Raw genomic sequence first — 18,423 nt, 5'->3', positions numbered from 1 at the left:
CTTGCCTTTGTATGTATGTATGTATGTATGTATGTATGTATGTATGTATGTATGTATGTATGTATGTATGTATGGCATCTATAGACCATGGACCTATAGATTGAGCAATGCACAGCCTTAGGAGAAGGTAGGTAAAAAGCAAGACAAGGGGACTACATAGGATAAGAGAGTTCTCGAGAGGTTAAGTGAGGAGTGGGGTAGTCAGAGGTGAAATTGGGTTCGATGAGATGCTGTGAGAAGCAAGAGTACACCTCCTCCAGCTGCTATGATCTCCAAATAAACACTTTCTAGACCCTTCCTTCTTCTATCCCTCCGCTATCCTTTTCAATCCAACTAACAGACTCACATGCCCATCGCTTAAATTAAACTCATATTTCCCTATACTAATTCACCACTAATCCTGTTTGGGTTCTAGAGTAGCGTGCTACTCCCTGAAAGCACCTTGATGCCTTATAAGGGGTACCAAGACCTAAATAAATGCAAAACACTTCCTCATCTGTCCCTTCCACTGTCCTTTTCAACCCACATAACAGACTCAAATGTCCACCCGCAAATACATTTCTAATTTCCCTATACTCTAACTCACCACTAATTCATTTTGGGTTCCGGAGTAGCGTGCTACTAGCTGAAAAGCACCCGGCACCTCGTCAGGAGTACTAAGCACTATATAAATGCAATTACAATTGTCAGTTCTGGTCGGGGATGAAATTCCTGATTTTTGATAAGGCAGGAGAAGGCATGCTTTCTGATGTTCAATCACCTTGTTGCATCGCTTGGTTTTTAGTCTGGCCATTGTGCTTGTCTAGGAGCTTTGCGCAGTTGCAGAATGTCTCGAAAGTAATTCGGCCGACTGAGGGAGTCAGTAGAGTTCTCTCAGAGTGTATGTGATCCTTTCAAACTTAACGAGACCCAAAATAAGGCAGGCTGCTGCATAGATGCCAACTGCAACGAGACATAACGCAACACAGCACAAGGAACTATGTTGTGTTACTTTCTTTACAAAGCCACGCAAGGCGGTGGAAATAGCTTCTTGCTTGGCTCTGTAAATCCCATTTTGGGACTTGTGTTGCCTTGCAACGACTTGTATCATGCAAACACAACACAAGTCCTTAGTAAATCTGACCTTTGGTCTCTCTCGCTGGACATTGCCCTGTACTGAATGTAATGTTCTGTGCTACAATGAACCAATTTGGACATTGCCTCCTATGAACAGGCACATGGCATGTCAGCATGAATGCCCTTCGAGGGCCGTATAAATGTGTGTGTACATGTGTATGTGCTATTTGGTAATGCTTGCTTGACCTCCACATTTTAAGGGCCCTTCTTGATGCTCTAGTGATTTCTGGGATGCCAGTCTGTCTGATCTACTGTGAATATCATACTAACATACCCAATGCCACCCGTCTCAATATAGACCTTCTGATGTAACGCGCTGTCTCTTTTCACTCAGCAGTCAATGGAATACTGGAAGGCAACGAAGAGGCGCTCTGCGACTGCTATGTCCTTGGTAGCCTGGCCACCAGCACTGGCAAGATTGTGGCCCAGACGGGACTCGTGAACAAGAAGAGCCATGTCGTCTGGGAGAGCACACTACTGTTCCCTCTGGTAGAGCCAGAAAAGCCAGAGGCAATGCTGACTTTAACCCTCAGGAACTGTGACAAATTCTCCAGGCACAACACTGCTGGAGAGATCAGGCTGAGCTTGGCCAACGTGGAGGCCGCGGAGCGTCCTGACCACTGGGTGGATCTGAAACCTCCTGGAAAGGTACTTGCCATGGGCAGGAAGCTTCCATCTTTATTTATTTTATTTATTTATAAAGTTTTATATGGCGTGAACATGATCCCGAGGGATATCCGAGCGCTTTAAAATATGTGGGGAAAGGAAGTTAACAGTTGCAGTACATGTGTCAAATAGGAATACAGACAGAATCACATTTCAAAATAGAACTCACAGGACAAGAACGGTTACAAGTACAAGGGGTCAGCAAAATAATAAGAAAATAATTGGTACATAGCGAGATGGGTGGGGGGGAGCAAGTGCATCGAGAGAGAGGAAAGAAAAAAAAAGAAATATCATCCAGCGCAGGGCTTAAAGGTGTAAGTCCAACGCATTAGAGCAGGCGATCCATCAACCTATTAACCCCTTGGCAGCGGGGGTAATTCCCCCACGGTGCGGGGGCGGGGGGTGAGGGGAGGGTCTGTAGCCCAGCTGTGCTCATGACGAGCTCAGCTCGACACAGACCCGCCCACTCATTAATTCTCCCGCGGGTAATTAGCCGGCCGTGGGCGGGCAGCAGTCGTTATGACAAACTCAGCTCATCATCATGAGCACAGCTCCACTGTGACTCATGACAAGCTCAGCTCGTCATGAGCATGGAGGGGTAAGAACTTGTTCATAAGGAATCTTTTTACTTCCAATTTGAAGGCAACCTTGGAGGAGATTCTATGTATTTCCTCTGTTTACAGATCAAACATGGTCACCTTAACATGTCTAGCAGGGTGACTTAGCCATTCATCTTAAGAAGCCCTGATGGGCTCTCACACAGATCCAGTGGCCCTTTCTCTTACAGTGGCTTCATGAGGGGCCCCAGAGCAGACCCTCCCTCTCAGCGACCCCGCCTGCGTGAGATGAGGTGACTCCGAGAGAGGCTGCTACGAGAGGCCTGGGGCTGCAGAATCTAAGCACACTTCTGTGAACCCGGAAGTGCATGAAGTTTGTTGTTTCGTACCAAGGTTCAGTTTGTGTGAGAAGAGCCAGTACAAGGCAGCGAGAAAAGCATTTAAAGGGGGTGTTCAGGCCTGCTGCAGCTGGGTTCAGAAGGAAGGATTCCGAAACTATGCCTCCAAGTAACACTGAAATGCATACACTTATCCATCTGTAGAGCTAAATCTCAGGTCCTGATTCATAAACCAAGGTTGTGGGGATATTTACACCGGCAGATGGAACTTCATATAACTGAAAATGTACAACGAGAGCAGGGATTCCACAGCACTGCATTCAGGGGCAGTGGGAGTAACAGGAATGTTCACAGGGGAAAGGCTGCTGAGAGTTGGGAAGGAACAGAAACCTCAGGAGCCAATGTTTACTGATGTGTCATGCAAAGCAGTGAAGTATCCAAATTTGCTTTAGCAATGGCCCTTATGGCAACGCAGACCTAAATCTATTAAGATTACCCTACTGCTTCTTCATTTACTTAGATGGGGCTCTATCTAGAGGTGTGGCGTAGGGACCAGAGTGGCTGACTCCCGAGCTCAGCGCTCACGGTTTGATCAGCAGATGCAGCTCAGCACCATGTGACTCTGGGCAAATGCTCATTTAATCTCCCCGACGGCCCTCAGCACCTTTAGACTCTTAGGGGTGAGTAGTTCGCACTTTACAAATACCATATTTGGATTTTGGATAACTAGCTGCGTTGCACTAGCAAGAGCCTTGTATATGGCACAGATGTGAGTGTTCATAGGATTTTTACTGGAAAGTATACCACTCCGGTAGGAATTCCTATGCATAGACACACTCAGAAGGATCCATGCATTAGGTGATTATTATGCACTACAGCTGACATGCGTTTTTGGGAGAAATGAATACACTTCCCCTAGTCTGCGGCTTCTTCAAGATGGTGGAAGGTGTGTCACAATACTAAGGGGACAGAAAGGTCGTGGGGAAACCCAATATACCCTTGGAGGCTTGGGCAGAGTTAACACTATCAAGTAAGGTTGCCTACAAGGGATTTTGTTAGAATGAAAAACTCCTATTTTGACAATTACACCGATTCAATACCATTGAGTTCTGTGAACTTCTATGTATTTATCATAGATTTAAGCATTAATGCACAAGAAATTTAATCAAGCGACAACAAAAAAGCAAGGTGGACAGCGGGTTTCTTATGATTTTTAGGGAGTAGCCGGAAATTTTTAAATGGTCCCCACTATGTACTAAAGCATAGAAGAGTTCCCTTGTCTCTTCAACCCAAGCATCTATCCAAACATTCTTTCACTCTTCCATTCACCTGCTGATATCCACTATTTCACATTAACATTCTGTTATCCATTTATTTTTTCATCCATCATTCAATCTTTCTCTCTTCCATCATGCCATCAATCCATCAATCCATCTATCCACTCTGCCATCCACCAGTCTGTCTTTCCATCCATCCACCCTGCCCTCCACCCGACTATCCATGCACCCACTCATCCAGCAACTCTTCCATCCACCCACCCATCCATTGAGCCATCCATCCACTTTGCCAAATACATTCTTCCACTCATCCATCCATTTCCCTGCCATCTATCCATCCATTTTACCATCTGTCCAGTTTTCCATCCTTCCATCCAGTTTGCCACCTTTCCCTCCATCCATATCATACATCCATCCATCTAATCATACACCTATCCATTCACTTACTCATCCACCTATCCCTATACTTTGCCATTATTTCACCTACCTATCCATTTATTCTGACATGTAAAAGTCTATCCATCTATCCATTTATTCATCCTTTCACTCACTCATCCATCTGCCCACGTATTCCTACATCCACTCTTCCATCCATCCTTTCACAAATTCTTCCATTCAATATTCCTTCCATCTTTACCTCTGGTATTTACCCATCTTTCATTCTTCTCTGCTCCTTCTTGCTTTTTTATTGACACTGTATTCCTTCATAGTTTTAATTATCAGCGTTTGTCTGTAGAGGTGCAGGCAGAAGAGGCCTATAATGAATTCTGCCCCCACTGTAGCGTCTAGGGTGGGGGGCTCACACCTCCCTTGATTTAAATTGAGATTCCCCTGAGAGCTAGAATAACAATTAAGAAACCATTCTTCTCTTTCAGGGCATCTCCATTGATAATCAAAAACACTGAATAAGGTAGCTAACACATTCCTACAAATGGAAGAGAAAAGGATGGACCAGAGATGGTCCTAAGTGTAAAAGATCCTGAGGGAAGCCTGCCCTTCTTGAGCATCTGTTCTAGCATCCGAGTCCAAAGAATAGTGTCTCGAAAAAGTGTGAACAGATTTCCATGTAGCTGCCTTACAGATATCTGCAACAGGATTATTCTTCATTAAAGTAGCCGTTGATGCCTTCCCTCTGGTAGAATGGGCCTTTGGTTTGCCAGACAGAGTTTTATTTGCCTTTTAGTAGCATATTAGGATGCAATAAACTACCCACCTGGATATAGACTGTTTGGATGTGGCCAAACGTATTCGGACTAGATCATAATTTACAAACAATTGATTGATCTTACATTTATATTTTATTTTATCTAGATAACATTTTAAGACCCTTCTCACATCCAAAGTGTGGAGAGAACTTTCTGCTGAAGTTGAAAGAAAGTAGGCAAAGAAATGTTTTGATTAATATGAAAATCCAAAACAATTTTGGCCAAGAATTTTAGATAAAATATTGTATATGGTTTATGAGAACATAAAGCATGTATCTCACTAACTCTACATGCTGATGTAATGGCAACTTGGAATGCAGTTTAAAAAAAAAGTGTTCTAATGGAGGAAAAGCGTAGAAAAATATGTTGGACCAGTCAATTCCTATGGCGTTCCCCATTGTCCCTGATTGAAAAAACCTCAATTCGAAGTTTGGGCATTTTTTGTTTTCTGCAGTTGTGAGTAGATCTATGTGAGTATAGCCCCAGGTGCAGAAGATGTCATGAACAATGATGTTGTTTAGCACACACTAGTGATTCTTTTGAAGAATCCTGCTAAGGGAGTGTGCTTGTGTATTCTGGATGCTCGGTAGATGGGCTTCAGTAATCCTCAGGTTTCTGGCCAGCAACCAATTCCATATTGTTTGTGCGTCCAGTGATAAGGCTCTGGTCTTTGTTCCCCCTTGCTTGTTCAGATAGCAGATCCTTGTTGTGTTGTCTATCTGAACAAAGAGGGATTCTACCTTGAAGGATGGTAGGGAAGACTTTAGGGCCAAATGGACAGCTCGTAGTTCTAGAAGATTGAAATGGTAAGTCATTTCCTTTGTGGACTATGTTCCCTGAGTTTGAAGGTGATCCATGTGTCCTCACCAATCTACAAGAGAGGCATTGGTCACTATTGTTTTAGAGGGAACATCCTGGTGAAAAGGCATCCCTTGATGGAGATTTTTCGGTTGACACCACCGTTTGAGGGATTGCCTCACTTTGAACATGTGATATAGTCTTCCCAGTCTCCCCACATGGAGAAGTGTGGCTCAATGGTTAGAGCGGCAGACCCTGATGCAGAGGTCTGGCCCGGACCAGGGTTTAATTTCCCGCCTCGGCGGGTCTTGGGCTCAATCTCCCTGGACCTGATAATTCTCGCCTTGGTGCCTAGTCTAATCATGGGTCCCACTCTGTGACTCTGGGCAATAGCTTGCCTAATCTCCACAATGGCCCCAACAGTGCTGGGAGGCCTGGCTTCACCTTGGGGGTGACCAGGAGTGGGTAATTCACAGGGAAAGGCCAGGAAGGGTTCCACAGCGGTATGTGTACAGCGCCTTATAAGCACTACATTTACATTTTTTTTTTAGTTGCCTGAGTATTGACTCCAATGGGCCTCGAGACACTCGTCTAAAGGTCTTATGTGAAGATGGGCATTTGGCATTAGAAATATACAAGATGCCATTGAGCCTAGAATGGATGACACTTTCCTCACCGTTGGATGAGAACATTCATGAGAGACTGAAATTTCAGACGTATGGATAAGTCTCTTCCCCGAAGGAAACACTTCTGCTTTTATGGTGTCGATAGTTGCTCCTAGATAATGAAGAGACTGAACTGGTGATGAGGTTGATTTCTGGTGATTGATATGAAGACCTAGCTGATTGAGAGTAAAGACAGTGGTTTGATACTGGTGTTGTGCTTGTTGTTGTGTTGACGCCTCGATGTGCCAGTCGTCTAGATATGGATAAACACATATTTTGAGTTTTCTGAAATGTCCAGCCACCACTACCATGCACTTTGAAAATATTCTGGGGTATGGTTTAAGGCCAAAAGGAAGTACTTTGTACTGGCAGTGATCATGTCCTACTGCAAATCTTAAGAATTGGCAGTGCTTTCTGGAGATTGGGATGTGAAAGTATGCATCCTGGAGATCCATGGAACAGAGCCAGTCTACTTAATTAATCTGAGGATTAATTTGGTGTAATGTTAGCATCCTGAATTTGTTTCTCTGTATTCACTTGTTTGTGACTTTTAAATCTAGTATGGGTTGGAATTCCTTTTTCTGGCTTTTCTTTTTCACAACGAAATAATGGGAATAAATCAATGTTCCTCGTTGATGGAGCGGAATGGGCTCCACCGCGTGCTTCTGCAGAAGAATGTTCACTTCTGATCTGAACTTCTGTAGATGTTGATTGGCTGATTTTGATGGAATATTTGGTCTGACTGGTGAATAAAAGACAATAACTAGACTGCACACTATTTAGTGCCCAGGCGTCGTTTGTGATAGATTTCCACCCTCTTGGAAATACTCCCCCCACTGGAGTGGGTAACGGAAGAAGGGGAGGCAGAGGCTCATTGTTTGGAGCCTGCGGGAGCCTGCTTCAGCTCGTGAATGGACACCTCTTGCCTTCCGTAGGGACCTTTGATGATATTTTAAAGTCCTTTGTTGCTGCTGTCGGTGGTGTCCTAGAAACCACTGAGGGGTTTGACCCCTCGGTGGATAACAACATGTCTTGGAAGGGTGTTTTCTCTGTTCATTACTTTTTTCTAGACCAACTGAACCTATGATGCGGCTGGCGAAGCGAGGGCTCCACGGGTCATCATGTGATGGAACCTATGATGCGGCTGGTGTAGCGAGGGCTCCACGGGTCATCATGTGATGGAACCTATGATGCAGCTGGTGTAGCGAGGGCTCCACGGGTCATCATGTGATGGACCCTATGATGCAGCTGGTGTAGCGAGGGCTCCACGGGTCATCATGTGATGGAAGCTATGATGCAGCTGGTGTAGCGAGGGCTCCACGGGTCATCATGTGATGGAACCTATGATGCGGCTGGTGTAGCGAGGGCTCCACGGGTCATCATGGAAGGAACCTATGATGCGGCTGGCGAAGCGAGGGCTCCACGGGTCATCATGTGATGGAACCTATGATGCGGCTGGTGTAGCGAGGGCTCCACGGGTCATCATGTGATGGAACCTATGATGCAGCTGGTGTAGCGTGGGCTCCACAGGTCATCGTGTGATGGAACCTATAATGCGGCTGGTGTAGCGAGGGCTCCATGGGTCATCATGGAAGGAACCTATGATGTGGCTGGCGAAGCGAGGGCGCCACAGGCCATCATGGAAGGAACCTATGATGCAGTTGGTGTAGCGAGGGCTCCACGGGTCATCATGAAAGGAACCTATGATGCGGCTGGTGTAGCGTGGGCTCCACGGGTCATCATGTGATGGAACCTATGTGGAAAAAGGTAGGGCTGATGACCTTTTTCAGAGTTGCCCGGCGTTAACCGCCTCTATACCCACTCAAGTTACCAAACAAAGAGGCAGGCGCTGGAGACTGGAAGGCAGGAAACAGAAGTTTTATTCCGACGGAGCAGAACACGTCAAATCAGACAACAGGGTATCTTCTCGAGGTGCTCTAACCGCATCTCCGAGGCCTGGCCTCTTATACACAAGTTTATTGCTTTATTACGTTAAACACATCTCTGTCACTACTTTGATGTAAGGAAAGACATCCTCGGAATCCCTGCTTCAGGCCCGTTCCCACACACATTTACAGTTGAAGTCCCCACCCCGGTCACAACAGGTGATGATTATCGCGCAGCTGGACATTCCGCCGATTCACGGAATGTATGTGGTCGATCGGATCTCATGGGTTAGGGGCTTTGATCAACTCATGGATCCTTTGATGGGGGAAGCTTCCTACTGTACAGGAAGGGGGGCAATAACAGTATCCGCAGGGCCAGGTGGCGGCCTGGGAACGAGTAAGACAAACGGGCACAAAGAAAAGGGGGTTTTATCAAAGGATCCGGGACCATGAAAGGAATGGAGGGAGGTGTCGCGCTGGGAACAGGATGGGGTTCCGAGGCAGAGCTGCGCGGAAGAGGGGTTTATGACCCAAGGCATGTGAGAGCGGGGGCTGTCAGCGTGCGGGGGATGCTTTGCGAGGTCAGGAGAGAGAGAGAGAGAGACGCGCTGGCTATCAACGATGGGCAGAGAGGCCATGGTACTCAAAATGGCTGCCGCTTACGCGCACGAATGGGCTCGAAAAGGGACAAGATGGCGCCGATAATGTTGATGCTGCAGCCTAAGTTTTAACAGTCCTCCCTTTTCAACATATCTAGCCAGCTTGCCTACTCGATATCGATCTTCATTAAATTCCTAACCTCGGCATCACACAATGCTCCCATGCGTTCATTTCCAAAGTCCACAGTCTTAGGGCAAATACAATTTGTACATAATGAACACAGAGGTGGCAGGCATTGAATTCCTAAGCATAGACCGCATATTACAACTACAGGAATCAGGATAATGGTAAACAGTCTCCAGCCCCAGTTCTTAACAGTACTCCAGAACCACCCACCAAGTGACCATTCTTCCTGCTCCTGGTGGACTTCTGAAGAGAGTCTGTGGAGATGTTCGATGGCTTTATACACTGAGGGTGAATAGTCCGGTATATATGTACAGCAGCTGGACCCAATAATGCGGCATGCTCCACCACGGTCCGCAAGAACCACATCTAGGACAAGGCGGTTCTGGAGAGCCACCAAGCGGACTGCTTGAAGCTCGGCGGTGTTGTTAGCAAGGATACCAGCTGTGATGTTCATTGTTGTCTCAACTGCCTGAGTCAGATGTCGGATGGCACGGCTGTTTGCCATCGGGCCCCAGAGCGGAACAAGTCCCTGCATAGCATCGAGGAACTGTGCTCCTGTTGAGTCGGCTTGTTCAATGTCCTTGGCTCGTTTCTGTCTATGGTGATTCGCTGGAGCCACATAAGTCGGAGGAAGGATGAAGGAGATGAAACAAGTGCCCCCCCAGCCTTTGGGGAGCCAGGTGTAAGCCTTTGTGCCGCAAACGAAGTACATGTTTGGAGACGATAAGAAGGAAGGTGGATCGGTGGAGTCCAAAGTTCTGGTAAAACGGCAAGCACTGCGGCCTACCAACTGTGTCCCAAGCCCTTCTATGCACATGTGGCATGTGACGTTGATGACAGATAGAGCCACAGTCAGGGTGGCAGCCGTTCGTTTCCATAGGTAGGAGAAGGTGGGTCTGGTTGGATTGTTGAACACCTGCATTTCAATTCGTTCTTTAGCAGGGATGTCCATGTGGATAGAGTCGTTGGAGGTCTGCGGGCAGAAGTGAGTCTTGGTTTTGTTTCGCCAGACCTCGTGGAAGAAATGCGTTATGGTTTTGCTGGAGGTGGCATTGTCCTTATAGCTTTCTTGCAGGAGGATCAGCCAAGCAAGGCAGGAGCCGTGAATTGAGAAGGGTGAAGGGATGAAAGGTATTGAATGTCCAGTGGCATGGGGTAGCAACCCACAGATCCAGCAGTTGGTGGCATTGGTGGCAAGATTGTGCTGGTGCAGCAGCTGTACAAAGGAGTTATTCCAAAACTCCTTTCGTCTCTCTCTGAGTTGAGGAGAGAGCGAAATCAGATGGTGTTCCTTCATGGTGGTAGGCTGAGCAGTGGTCAGGAATGTTTCATGAGCAGGTGCATTCTCTTCCACAATCCAGAGTGTGGTCATGAGGAGAAAGCAGAAAAGGATTGCGATGAAAAGTGCAATTGTCTTTGAGCTGTGGAGTCTGTCTGTTCTTGGGTTTCTGTAGTGGGTATTTCCAGTTGCTTCCATCATCTTTTTATTTGGCGCTTCCATCATTTTCTTATCTGGCGCTTCCATCATTAAGGTGCTCGGTAGCGGGCAGAACCACAGACTTCGTTTAGCTTCTCTCCGGGTGACCCTTGGTGGTGGTTAGGTCACCGTTCTGAGATTTAACTTAGTCCGTGGTCTACTTAGCCGAAGCTCCCTCCTTTCGACGCAGGAAATACCCTTCTCTGGATGGCACAGTGGGATCAGAGAATTTTGCAAGTTCAAGTGCCTCGGTATCAGGATAGCAGTTCAGTGATGGTCGGTCCTTGTTCAGGAGCTCTTCTTGGTTGTCGATGCTTTCTGTTGTGGCCAAGGTCGAGGAGACCTTTTTGAAGTGGTGCGTGTGCAGCCAGTGCCGTTTCCCCTCCACTCGAAGAGCCGTCCGGGTGGTGATCAGTACTTGCCAGGGGCCCGTCCACCGGGGTTCCAAACTCTTCGCCTGCTGAAAATTTCGGATTAGTACATAATCCCCCGGTTGGATGTCGTGGCCGGACCCCTGGAAGCATCGGGGATGGCCTGCTACACCTGCTGATGAATGACAGACAGAGTTTCAGTCAATTTATACAGATAATCAGACATTAGGACGTCTGGGACGTCATGAATGGAAGTCGGTTTTGGTGCAGACCAGACGCTCATGGGTCGGCCGAAAACGACCTCGTAAGGTGTTAAGTGGTGTTTGGTGGGGGTGGAACGCATCGATAGCAATGCCAGGGGGAGAGCGTCTGGCCATTTCAGTCCTGTGGTAGCTACTATCATGGGCAATTTTAGTTTTAATGTGGCATTGTGTCGTTCGAAAAGTCCGGCAGACTGGGGGTGGAAGACTGCGTGGAACTTCTGCTTGATACCCAGCCCCTTTAAGATGAGCTGGATGACTTCGGCTATGAAGTGGGGGCCATTGTCGCTCCATAAAATTCGTCAAAGGCCTTAGCGAGGGAAGAATTCCTTTAACAGTACTTTTGCAGTGGCCATAGCAGTGTTGTCACGGGTTGGGTATGCCTCCACCCACTTGCTAAATGCACATACCACAACAAGTACATATTTCAGGCCTTGACATCTGTCTAGCTGGATGTAGTCCATCTGCAGGACTTCAAACGGGTGATTTGGGACCCCAAACCCTCCCCGGGGTACTACAGTTCCTTTCCCGGGGTTGTGTTGTAGGCATATCAAGCATTGTTGGACCAGACATTAGGCGGAGTCTGTGATTTTTTCATTGTGCCAAACTCTGGAGACAAGTTCAATCATGGGGGCTGATCCTATGTGAGCAGGGGAGTGTGCCATAGTCAGTATGGGAATCAGGTATGAGTCAGGTAGCAACCATTTGTTTGTGTCTTTTTTCCGCCAGCAGCCTTCGTCGTCTTTTAATCCCACCCGTGCCCATTCAGTCAATTTGTGTTGTGTGCTAGCCATTTGAATGTCTCTAATAGTGTCCCTAGCGTCGGTCCATTTTTCTGCTTGTGACCTGGTCACATACATACGTGTTGTTGTCCTATTTTCAGCTGTCGTTCGAGCAGTGATGTCGGCTAGTGCATTTCCCTGTCCAATAATGTCTGTCACTCTCTTGTCTGCCTGGCATTTGATGACCGCAAGTCTTTTGGGGAGAAGGACAGCTTCGATCAAGGCGGAGACTAGATCTCCATGTAAGATGGGGGTGCCGTGTGAGGTCAAGAATTCCCTTTCCCTCCAAAGGAGCCCAAAATGGTGAACCACCCCGAAGGCGTACTGGCTGTCAGTGTAAATGTTCGCCGTCGTTCCTGCTGCTAGGATGCAGGCTCGTGGCAGGGCAATCAGTTCCGCTGCCTGAGCAGATCGTTGCATGATGCGGGCTGTCTCGACTACAGTTCGAGCCGTGGTGACTGCATAGGCAGCTGAAGTGGTGCCATTGGGGAGTTTGATGCAAGAGCCGCCACCCACAGCTCTCCGTCGGGGTCAGGAAAAGCCGTGTCTCTGAGGTCAATTCTACTTCTAGTCTGTTCGTCCGTGAGGGTCACACAGTCATGCACAGGGGGCGCATCGGGATCATTCTCTGGTAGGGGTAACAGAGTTGCTGGGTTCAGGGTGGTGCATCTTTTCAGGGTGATATGGGGTGCAAGCAGAGTCAGTTCGTATCCAGTCAGTCGTGCACTCGTCAGGTGTTGGGTCTTGGTCTGGTTCAGGAGGGTGTCAACTGCATGGGGTACTAGTACCGTGAGGGAATTCGAGAGTACGATCCCCTCACTCTGTCGGATAGAGATAGCAGCGGCAGCTACAGCTCGAAGGCAGGCAGGTAAGGCTCTGGCTACAGGGTCAAGAGTGGCAGAGAAGTAAGCGCACGGTCGTTGCTTTGGGCCAATGGACTGGGTCAGGACAGATAAAGCGCACCCCTCCCTTTCGTGAGTGTAAAGGGAGAAAGGCTTAGTGTAATCAGGGGTACCTAGGACAGGGGCCGAACAAAGGGCATCTCGTAATTCCGTAAAGGAGGATTGGCATTCAGTAGTCCAAGGGAGGGGGGAAGGGACATCTTTGGCTAGCAGAGAAAGCAACGGTTTTACAATGAGACTGAAGTTTGGTAACCACTGTCGATAGAAGGAGGTGAGGCCTATTAGGGAGCGAACCTGTTTCTGAGTCTTAGGGACAGGGGTGTCGAGAATGGTTTGGATCCGGTCGGGGGTGAGTTTCCTTCCGTCTTTGGACAGGAGGTGGCCTAAGTAAGTGACCTGGGGTTGGCAGAATTGCAACTTCTTTTTGGAAACCTTGTGGCCATTTTCCGCAAGGAAGTGCAGGAGTTGAATGGTGGCTGTGACTGCTAGTGGAGTGGTGTCAGCTGCCAAAAGGATGTCATCGACGTATTGTACTAACACCACTCCATCGGGTAACTGGACTTGATCCAGCTGTCTCTTGAGGGCCTGGCTGTAGATGCTGGGGCTTTCCGTGTAGCCTTGGGGTGCTCGGCAGAACCTATATGAGGGGGCTTTTAGGGTGAAGCCGAAGAGATATCGGCTGTCTGGGTGGATGGGGATAGAGAAAAATGCATTTTTGAGGTCAATGACAGTGAAGGTGGTGGCAGTAGAAGGGATCAAAGTCAGGATGGTGGTGATGTCTGAGACCACGGGGTACTGGGGTACAACCACTTTGTTGATCTCTCGAAGGTCAATGATAAAGCGGTATGCCTTCTCATCTCCCTCTCCTTGTTTCTTGATGATGGGCAAGATAGGGCTGTTGCAAACGTTGCTAACCACTTCCTCTACCACTCCTGCGTCTATCAGTGACTGAATAATCTTTACCAATGCCTTCTCGCCCTCGGGCGATATCCGATATTGTGGAAGTTTTGGGAGTATCGCGTCCGGTCGGACAGTAATGTGCACTGGGTCAATCATCATGCGCCCTACGTCCGAATCTGTCTTGGCCCACAGATACGGAGGCAGAGTGTCAAGCAGGGATGTGTCAGTGTCAGTGATAGAAAACATGCGTCGGGAAGGGCAATGTCTAAGCAGAACGGGGTTGTCGTACAGGAAAACTCGAACTCCGTCTTGAGAACATCTAATGGTCGCTCGGAAGTGTTTCAGTAAGTCAAGTCCCATAATGGCGTCAGGGCTATTGGAGGAAAGCAAAAACGTGGTGTCAGTGGTGTTGTTTTCTAAGTCGAAGAGGATCGGAGCGGACAAAGGGTTAGTGGAGGGCGTTCCATCGAAACCTGTCGATGTTATAAGTGAGCCAGACAAGGGTGCCCTTGGAATCAGTCGTTTAGATAACGCACTACGTGTTGCGCCAGTGTCTACCAGAAATGGAGACTTTGTACCCAGGACCTTAGCAGTGACATAAGGGCCTTGCTGGTCAACATAGAGCTCGACTGGATCCCTCCCTTGCCCTTGGCAGTCCTATGCAAAGTCGTGGGCGTCATCGTAGTCAGATTGCTGGCACTGGTTCTGTCTGGCTCGATCAAATGTATTTGGTCTGCTTAATCTATCGTTAGTCGTATCATTTGCGGGCCCTCGTTGCTGTCCCCTATTTCTCGGTCCGCTTGCTATGTCCTTGGGGTCCTTATTTCTGATTATTTCCAAAAGAACCGGGCATTGGGATTTCCAATGGCTGGATCCTTTACAGAAATCACACTGGTCCTCTCTAATGTCTGTACGTCCAATGTGGGGAGTCGAAGTGCGGTCTTTGGGAGGTGCGGTCCTAGGGACATTCGTCTGATAGTTTCCCTTGTATTGGTCTCGTCCTATAGTCACCCCTTGCAGTTGTGCAATCATCACCCTCTCTTTCAAGTCTTTCTTCTTTTTCTCTGTTGCTCTATCGTTTTCATTTTTCTGATGTTCGTAATATTGGGCCATCTGGAGGATAGCCACAGGTTTGGAGGCTGCCCAACTACTCTCGCTGGCCTGCAGTTTCTGGGAGACCTCTGGTGACAAACCCTTAAGATAATTCTGGACAAACAGATGGTGTCCGGTTGCAGTGGTCATGTCCTGGCCGCTGTAATCGGAGAACACCGTTTCAAACCGGGAGAAGTAGTCCGATACATCCTCCTGGGGTTTCTGACGACAGGCCGTTACTATCGACCAGTCCACTTTCTTTTCTGGAATCAGGGTTTTTAATTTCTGTACGATTTTATCTGGGAGGTCTAAAATGGATTTCAAAGGCTTCTGTCCAGGTTCTCGTTGTCTATCAATGCCATCGAGTTGTGACCAGGTATGTCCAACTAGCTCAGGGTGGTCGACTTTCCGGATTTGCTTCCACACATCAGCTGGTAGACATAACCCGAAAAACAAGTCGATGTCAGCCAGGGTCATAATGGTTGAACCAAGGGCTGTACCTAATTCAGTATAGAAGGCAGTGGGGTTTTTACGTAGATCAGGCAGAGATTTCCGGAACGTCAGGATATCTTGCCGATCCCATGGCTGGTAGACCCAGTTGTACACTACCCTCCCTCTTGCATCTTTGTGATTGACATCATCGTTAGTTCCTTCACCTCATGGAGGAACCCAGTAAGGGGCAGCCTCTCGTATCGGCATCATGGCGTTAGATCGCTCAGTTTGTGGTTCGGTTGCTACGGATGTCGTGGGTTTAGCTTCCGATTCTTGTTCAGTGAGGTGGCGGAAAACTTCAAGCGTACGCGTAAGGAGGTCTGTCACATCACACTCACCCTCATCCCCGATATCGACCTTCCTGTACAGAGTCGTTAGGCTCTTGGGACCTTTGTCTCGATATCGGTCCTCGTATGCGTTCAAGACATGATAACACAGTTGTACGGTAAAATGTCGTCTGTGACTCCCTGCATACGAGTTGAACATATCCGTGATGTACTCTTCACCTTCCTTTCTTTCTACCAATGTCCTCGCTATCTTGTTAATCCCTGCTCGCTCATCCTTGCTTAATCTGTTTGTTCTTGCGGAACCAGCCTTTTGGGTCTCAGGGTCGCCTAACGTTGTCGTTTGTGTAGTATCTAATACAAGGAGTTCGGCCGGCACGGAGGCCATGGGGGCCGAAGCTGTGGCGCTACTCTCATTTGTGCCTGGGGGTAGTGGGTGCTGTGCTAAGGGTTGGGAAGGGGCGTATGGAGGGGGCATATAGATGATCGGAGGACCTAACAAAAGATCATCGTTGGCTCGTTGTTTCAGGGGCAATTCAGGATAGAGCGTAGAGGGCGTTCTAACCGGACACTGGTTTGATGTTTCTACCTCTGGTTTCTGTTTGGCTTCCTCTCTTTCCTTAATCTCTTCTTCTAGTTTCTTAGCAGCTAGGTGGGCTGCCTTTCGCAGCTCTTTTCCCAACCTACTCTCATTTCTCTTTTTACGCTGTTCGGTTTCTTTGCGCCACATGCCAAGACTATCAAGCATAGTGGGCGTTGTCTTGTGTTTCCCAAGGGCTGTTTCTAACGCGCTTATTTTATCTTCATCAAAGGACCCTATCAGTGGCCACTGACTTTCTCGATCCTTTTTCGTATATTTATGCCACAGCTTGCTATATGCTATAGCGGTCAATCCATGCTTCATGAACATGTCCTTATTAGGGGTGCCCTCCAGTGGAGCCGGATGGTTCATCTCTAATAAGCGGTCCGGGCTAAACAGGCTACCAATCAGTGGGGAGAAGACAGGCATGACGGATTACAATAGGGACAAAAGTCTGCACTACCTATCTTATCACTGCGTGCAAAGACTAGACAGAATATTTCTATTCTTCGTTGTTTGCAGGCGGTGAATACCTCAAAAGAACCAATATCGAACAGTCAATGTTCGGTCAATCAAACAATCAATGGGGAGAATAAGTAGGCACGACGGGTTACAACGGGGACAAAAGTCTGCGTTACCTACCCTTTCACTACCTGCAAAGAGAGAACCTGTTCTTTCCTGTTTGCAGACAGAGAATCTCCAGAAAACAATCCGCGAACAATAGTTCGGGTTCAAACAATCAATCAGTGGGGGAGAAAAGATAGGCACGACGGATTACAATGGGGACAAAAGTCTGCGTTACCTATCCTTCACTGCTTGCAAAGAGAGAGCCTGTTGTTTCTCCGTTTGCAGACAGTGAATCTCCAAACAAATCAATCAAAAGAGTAATACTAGTATTTTCCAAACAATCAAAACAATCACTTCGCAATTCGTCGTGTTTACACGACCTTACCCGGACCGCATGGACAATTTCTTGTCTTCCGAATCCAGCGCCCGATCGTCCTCTATTCTTCGTGATCCTCGCGGCACTCCTGATGGTTCCCAGTCAGGACCGTAGATCACTCGAGAGAGGTCTGTTCGGAACCAGTGAAGTTCGGATGATCGGCTGTCAGACGTGGGTCTATCGGACAGGAGCTCTCCCGATCGTTGCAGTCGTTCACTCTGTCGTCGGGACCTCTCCCACTGGATCCATGAGTCGCTGATGGGCCCCACGTTTGGGACGCCAATTGTGGAAAAAGGTAGGGCTGATGACCTTTTTCAGAGTTGCCCGGCGTTAACCGCCTCTATACCCACTCAAGTTACCAAACAAAGAGGCAGGCGCTGGAGACTGGAAGGCAGGAAACAGAAGTTTTATTCCGACGGAGCAGAACACGTCAAATCAGACAACAGGGTATCTTCTCGAGGTGCTCTAACCGCATCTCCGAGGCCTGGCCTCTTATACACAAGTTTATTGCTTTATTACGTTAAACACATCTCTGTCACTACTTTGATGTAAGGAAAGACATCCTCGGAATCCCCGCTTCAGGCCCGTTCCCACACACATTTACAGTTGAAGTCCCCACCCCGGTCACAACAGGTGATGATTATCGCGCAGCTGGACATTCCGCCGATTCACGGAATGTATGTGGTCGATCGGATCTCATGGGGTGGGGGCTTTGATCAACTCATGGATCCTTTGATGGGGGAAGCTTCCTACTGTACAGGAGGGGGGGCAATAACAGTATCCGCAGGGCCAGGTGGCGGCCTGGGAACGAGTAAGACAAACGGGCACAAAGAAAAGGGGGTTTTATCAAAGGATCCGGGACCATGAAAGGAATGGAGGGAGGTGTCGCGCTGGGAACAGGATGGGGTTCCGAGGCAGAGCTGCGCTGAAGAGGGGTTTATGACCCAAGGCATGTGAGAGCGGGGGCTGTCAGCGTGCGGGGGATGCTTTGCGAGGTCAGGAGAGAGAGAGAGAGAGAGACGCGCTGGCTATCAACGATGGGCAGA

General features: G+C 48.1%; 1 protein-coding gene across 1 annotated transcript in view; it reads left to right on the top strand.

The window, feature by feature from the left end:
• The window catches only part of SYT13 (synaptotagmin 13), a 165,577-nt gene that overhangs the window by 83,307 nt on the left and 63,847 nt on the right, over positions 1–18,423 (top strand). Inside the window, exon 4 of the mRNA XM_086959618.1 lies at positions 1,451–1,764. Within this exon, the coding sequence (XP_086815744.1) occupies positions 1,451–1,764 (314 nt within the window). The remainder of the gene's footprint in view (positions 1–1,450; positions 1,765–18,423) is intronic.

Source organism: Lissotriton vulgaris, chromosome 2_2 (assembly GCF_964263255.1).
Source record: "Lissotriton vulgaris chromosome 2_2, aLisVul1.2, whole genome shotgun sequence".
Classification (NCBI taxonomy): domain Eukaryota; kingdom Metazoa; phylum Chordata; class Amphibia; order Caudata; family Salamandridae; genus Lissotriton; species Lissotriton vulgaris.
Note: the sequence above shows the minus strand (reverse complement) of the source record. Positions and strands in the feature narration are given on the sequence as shown.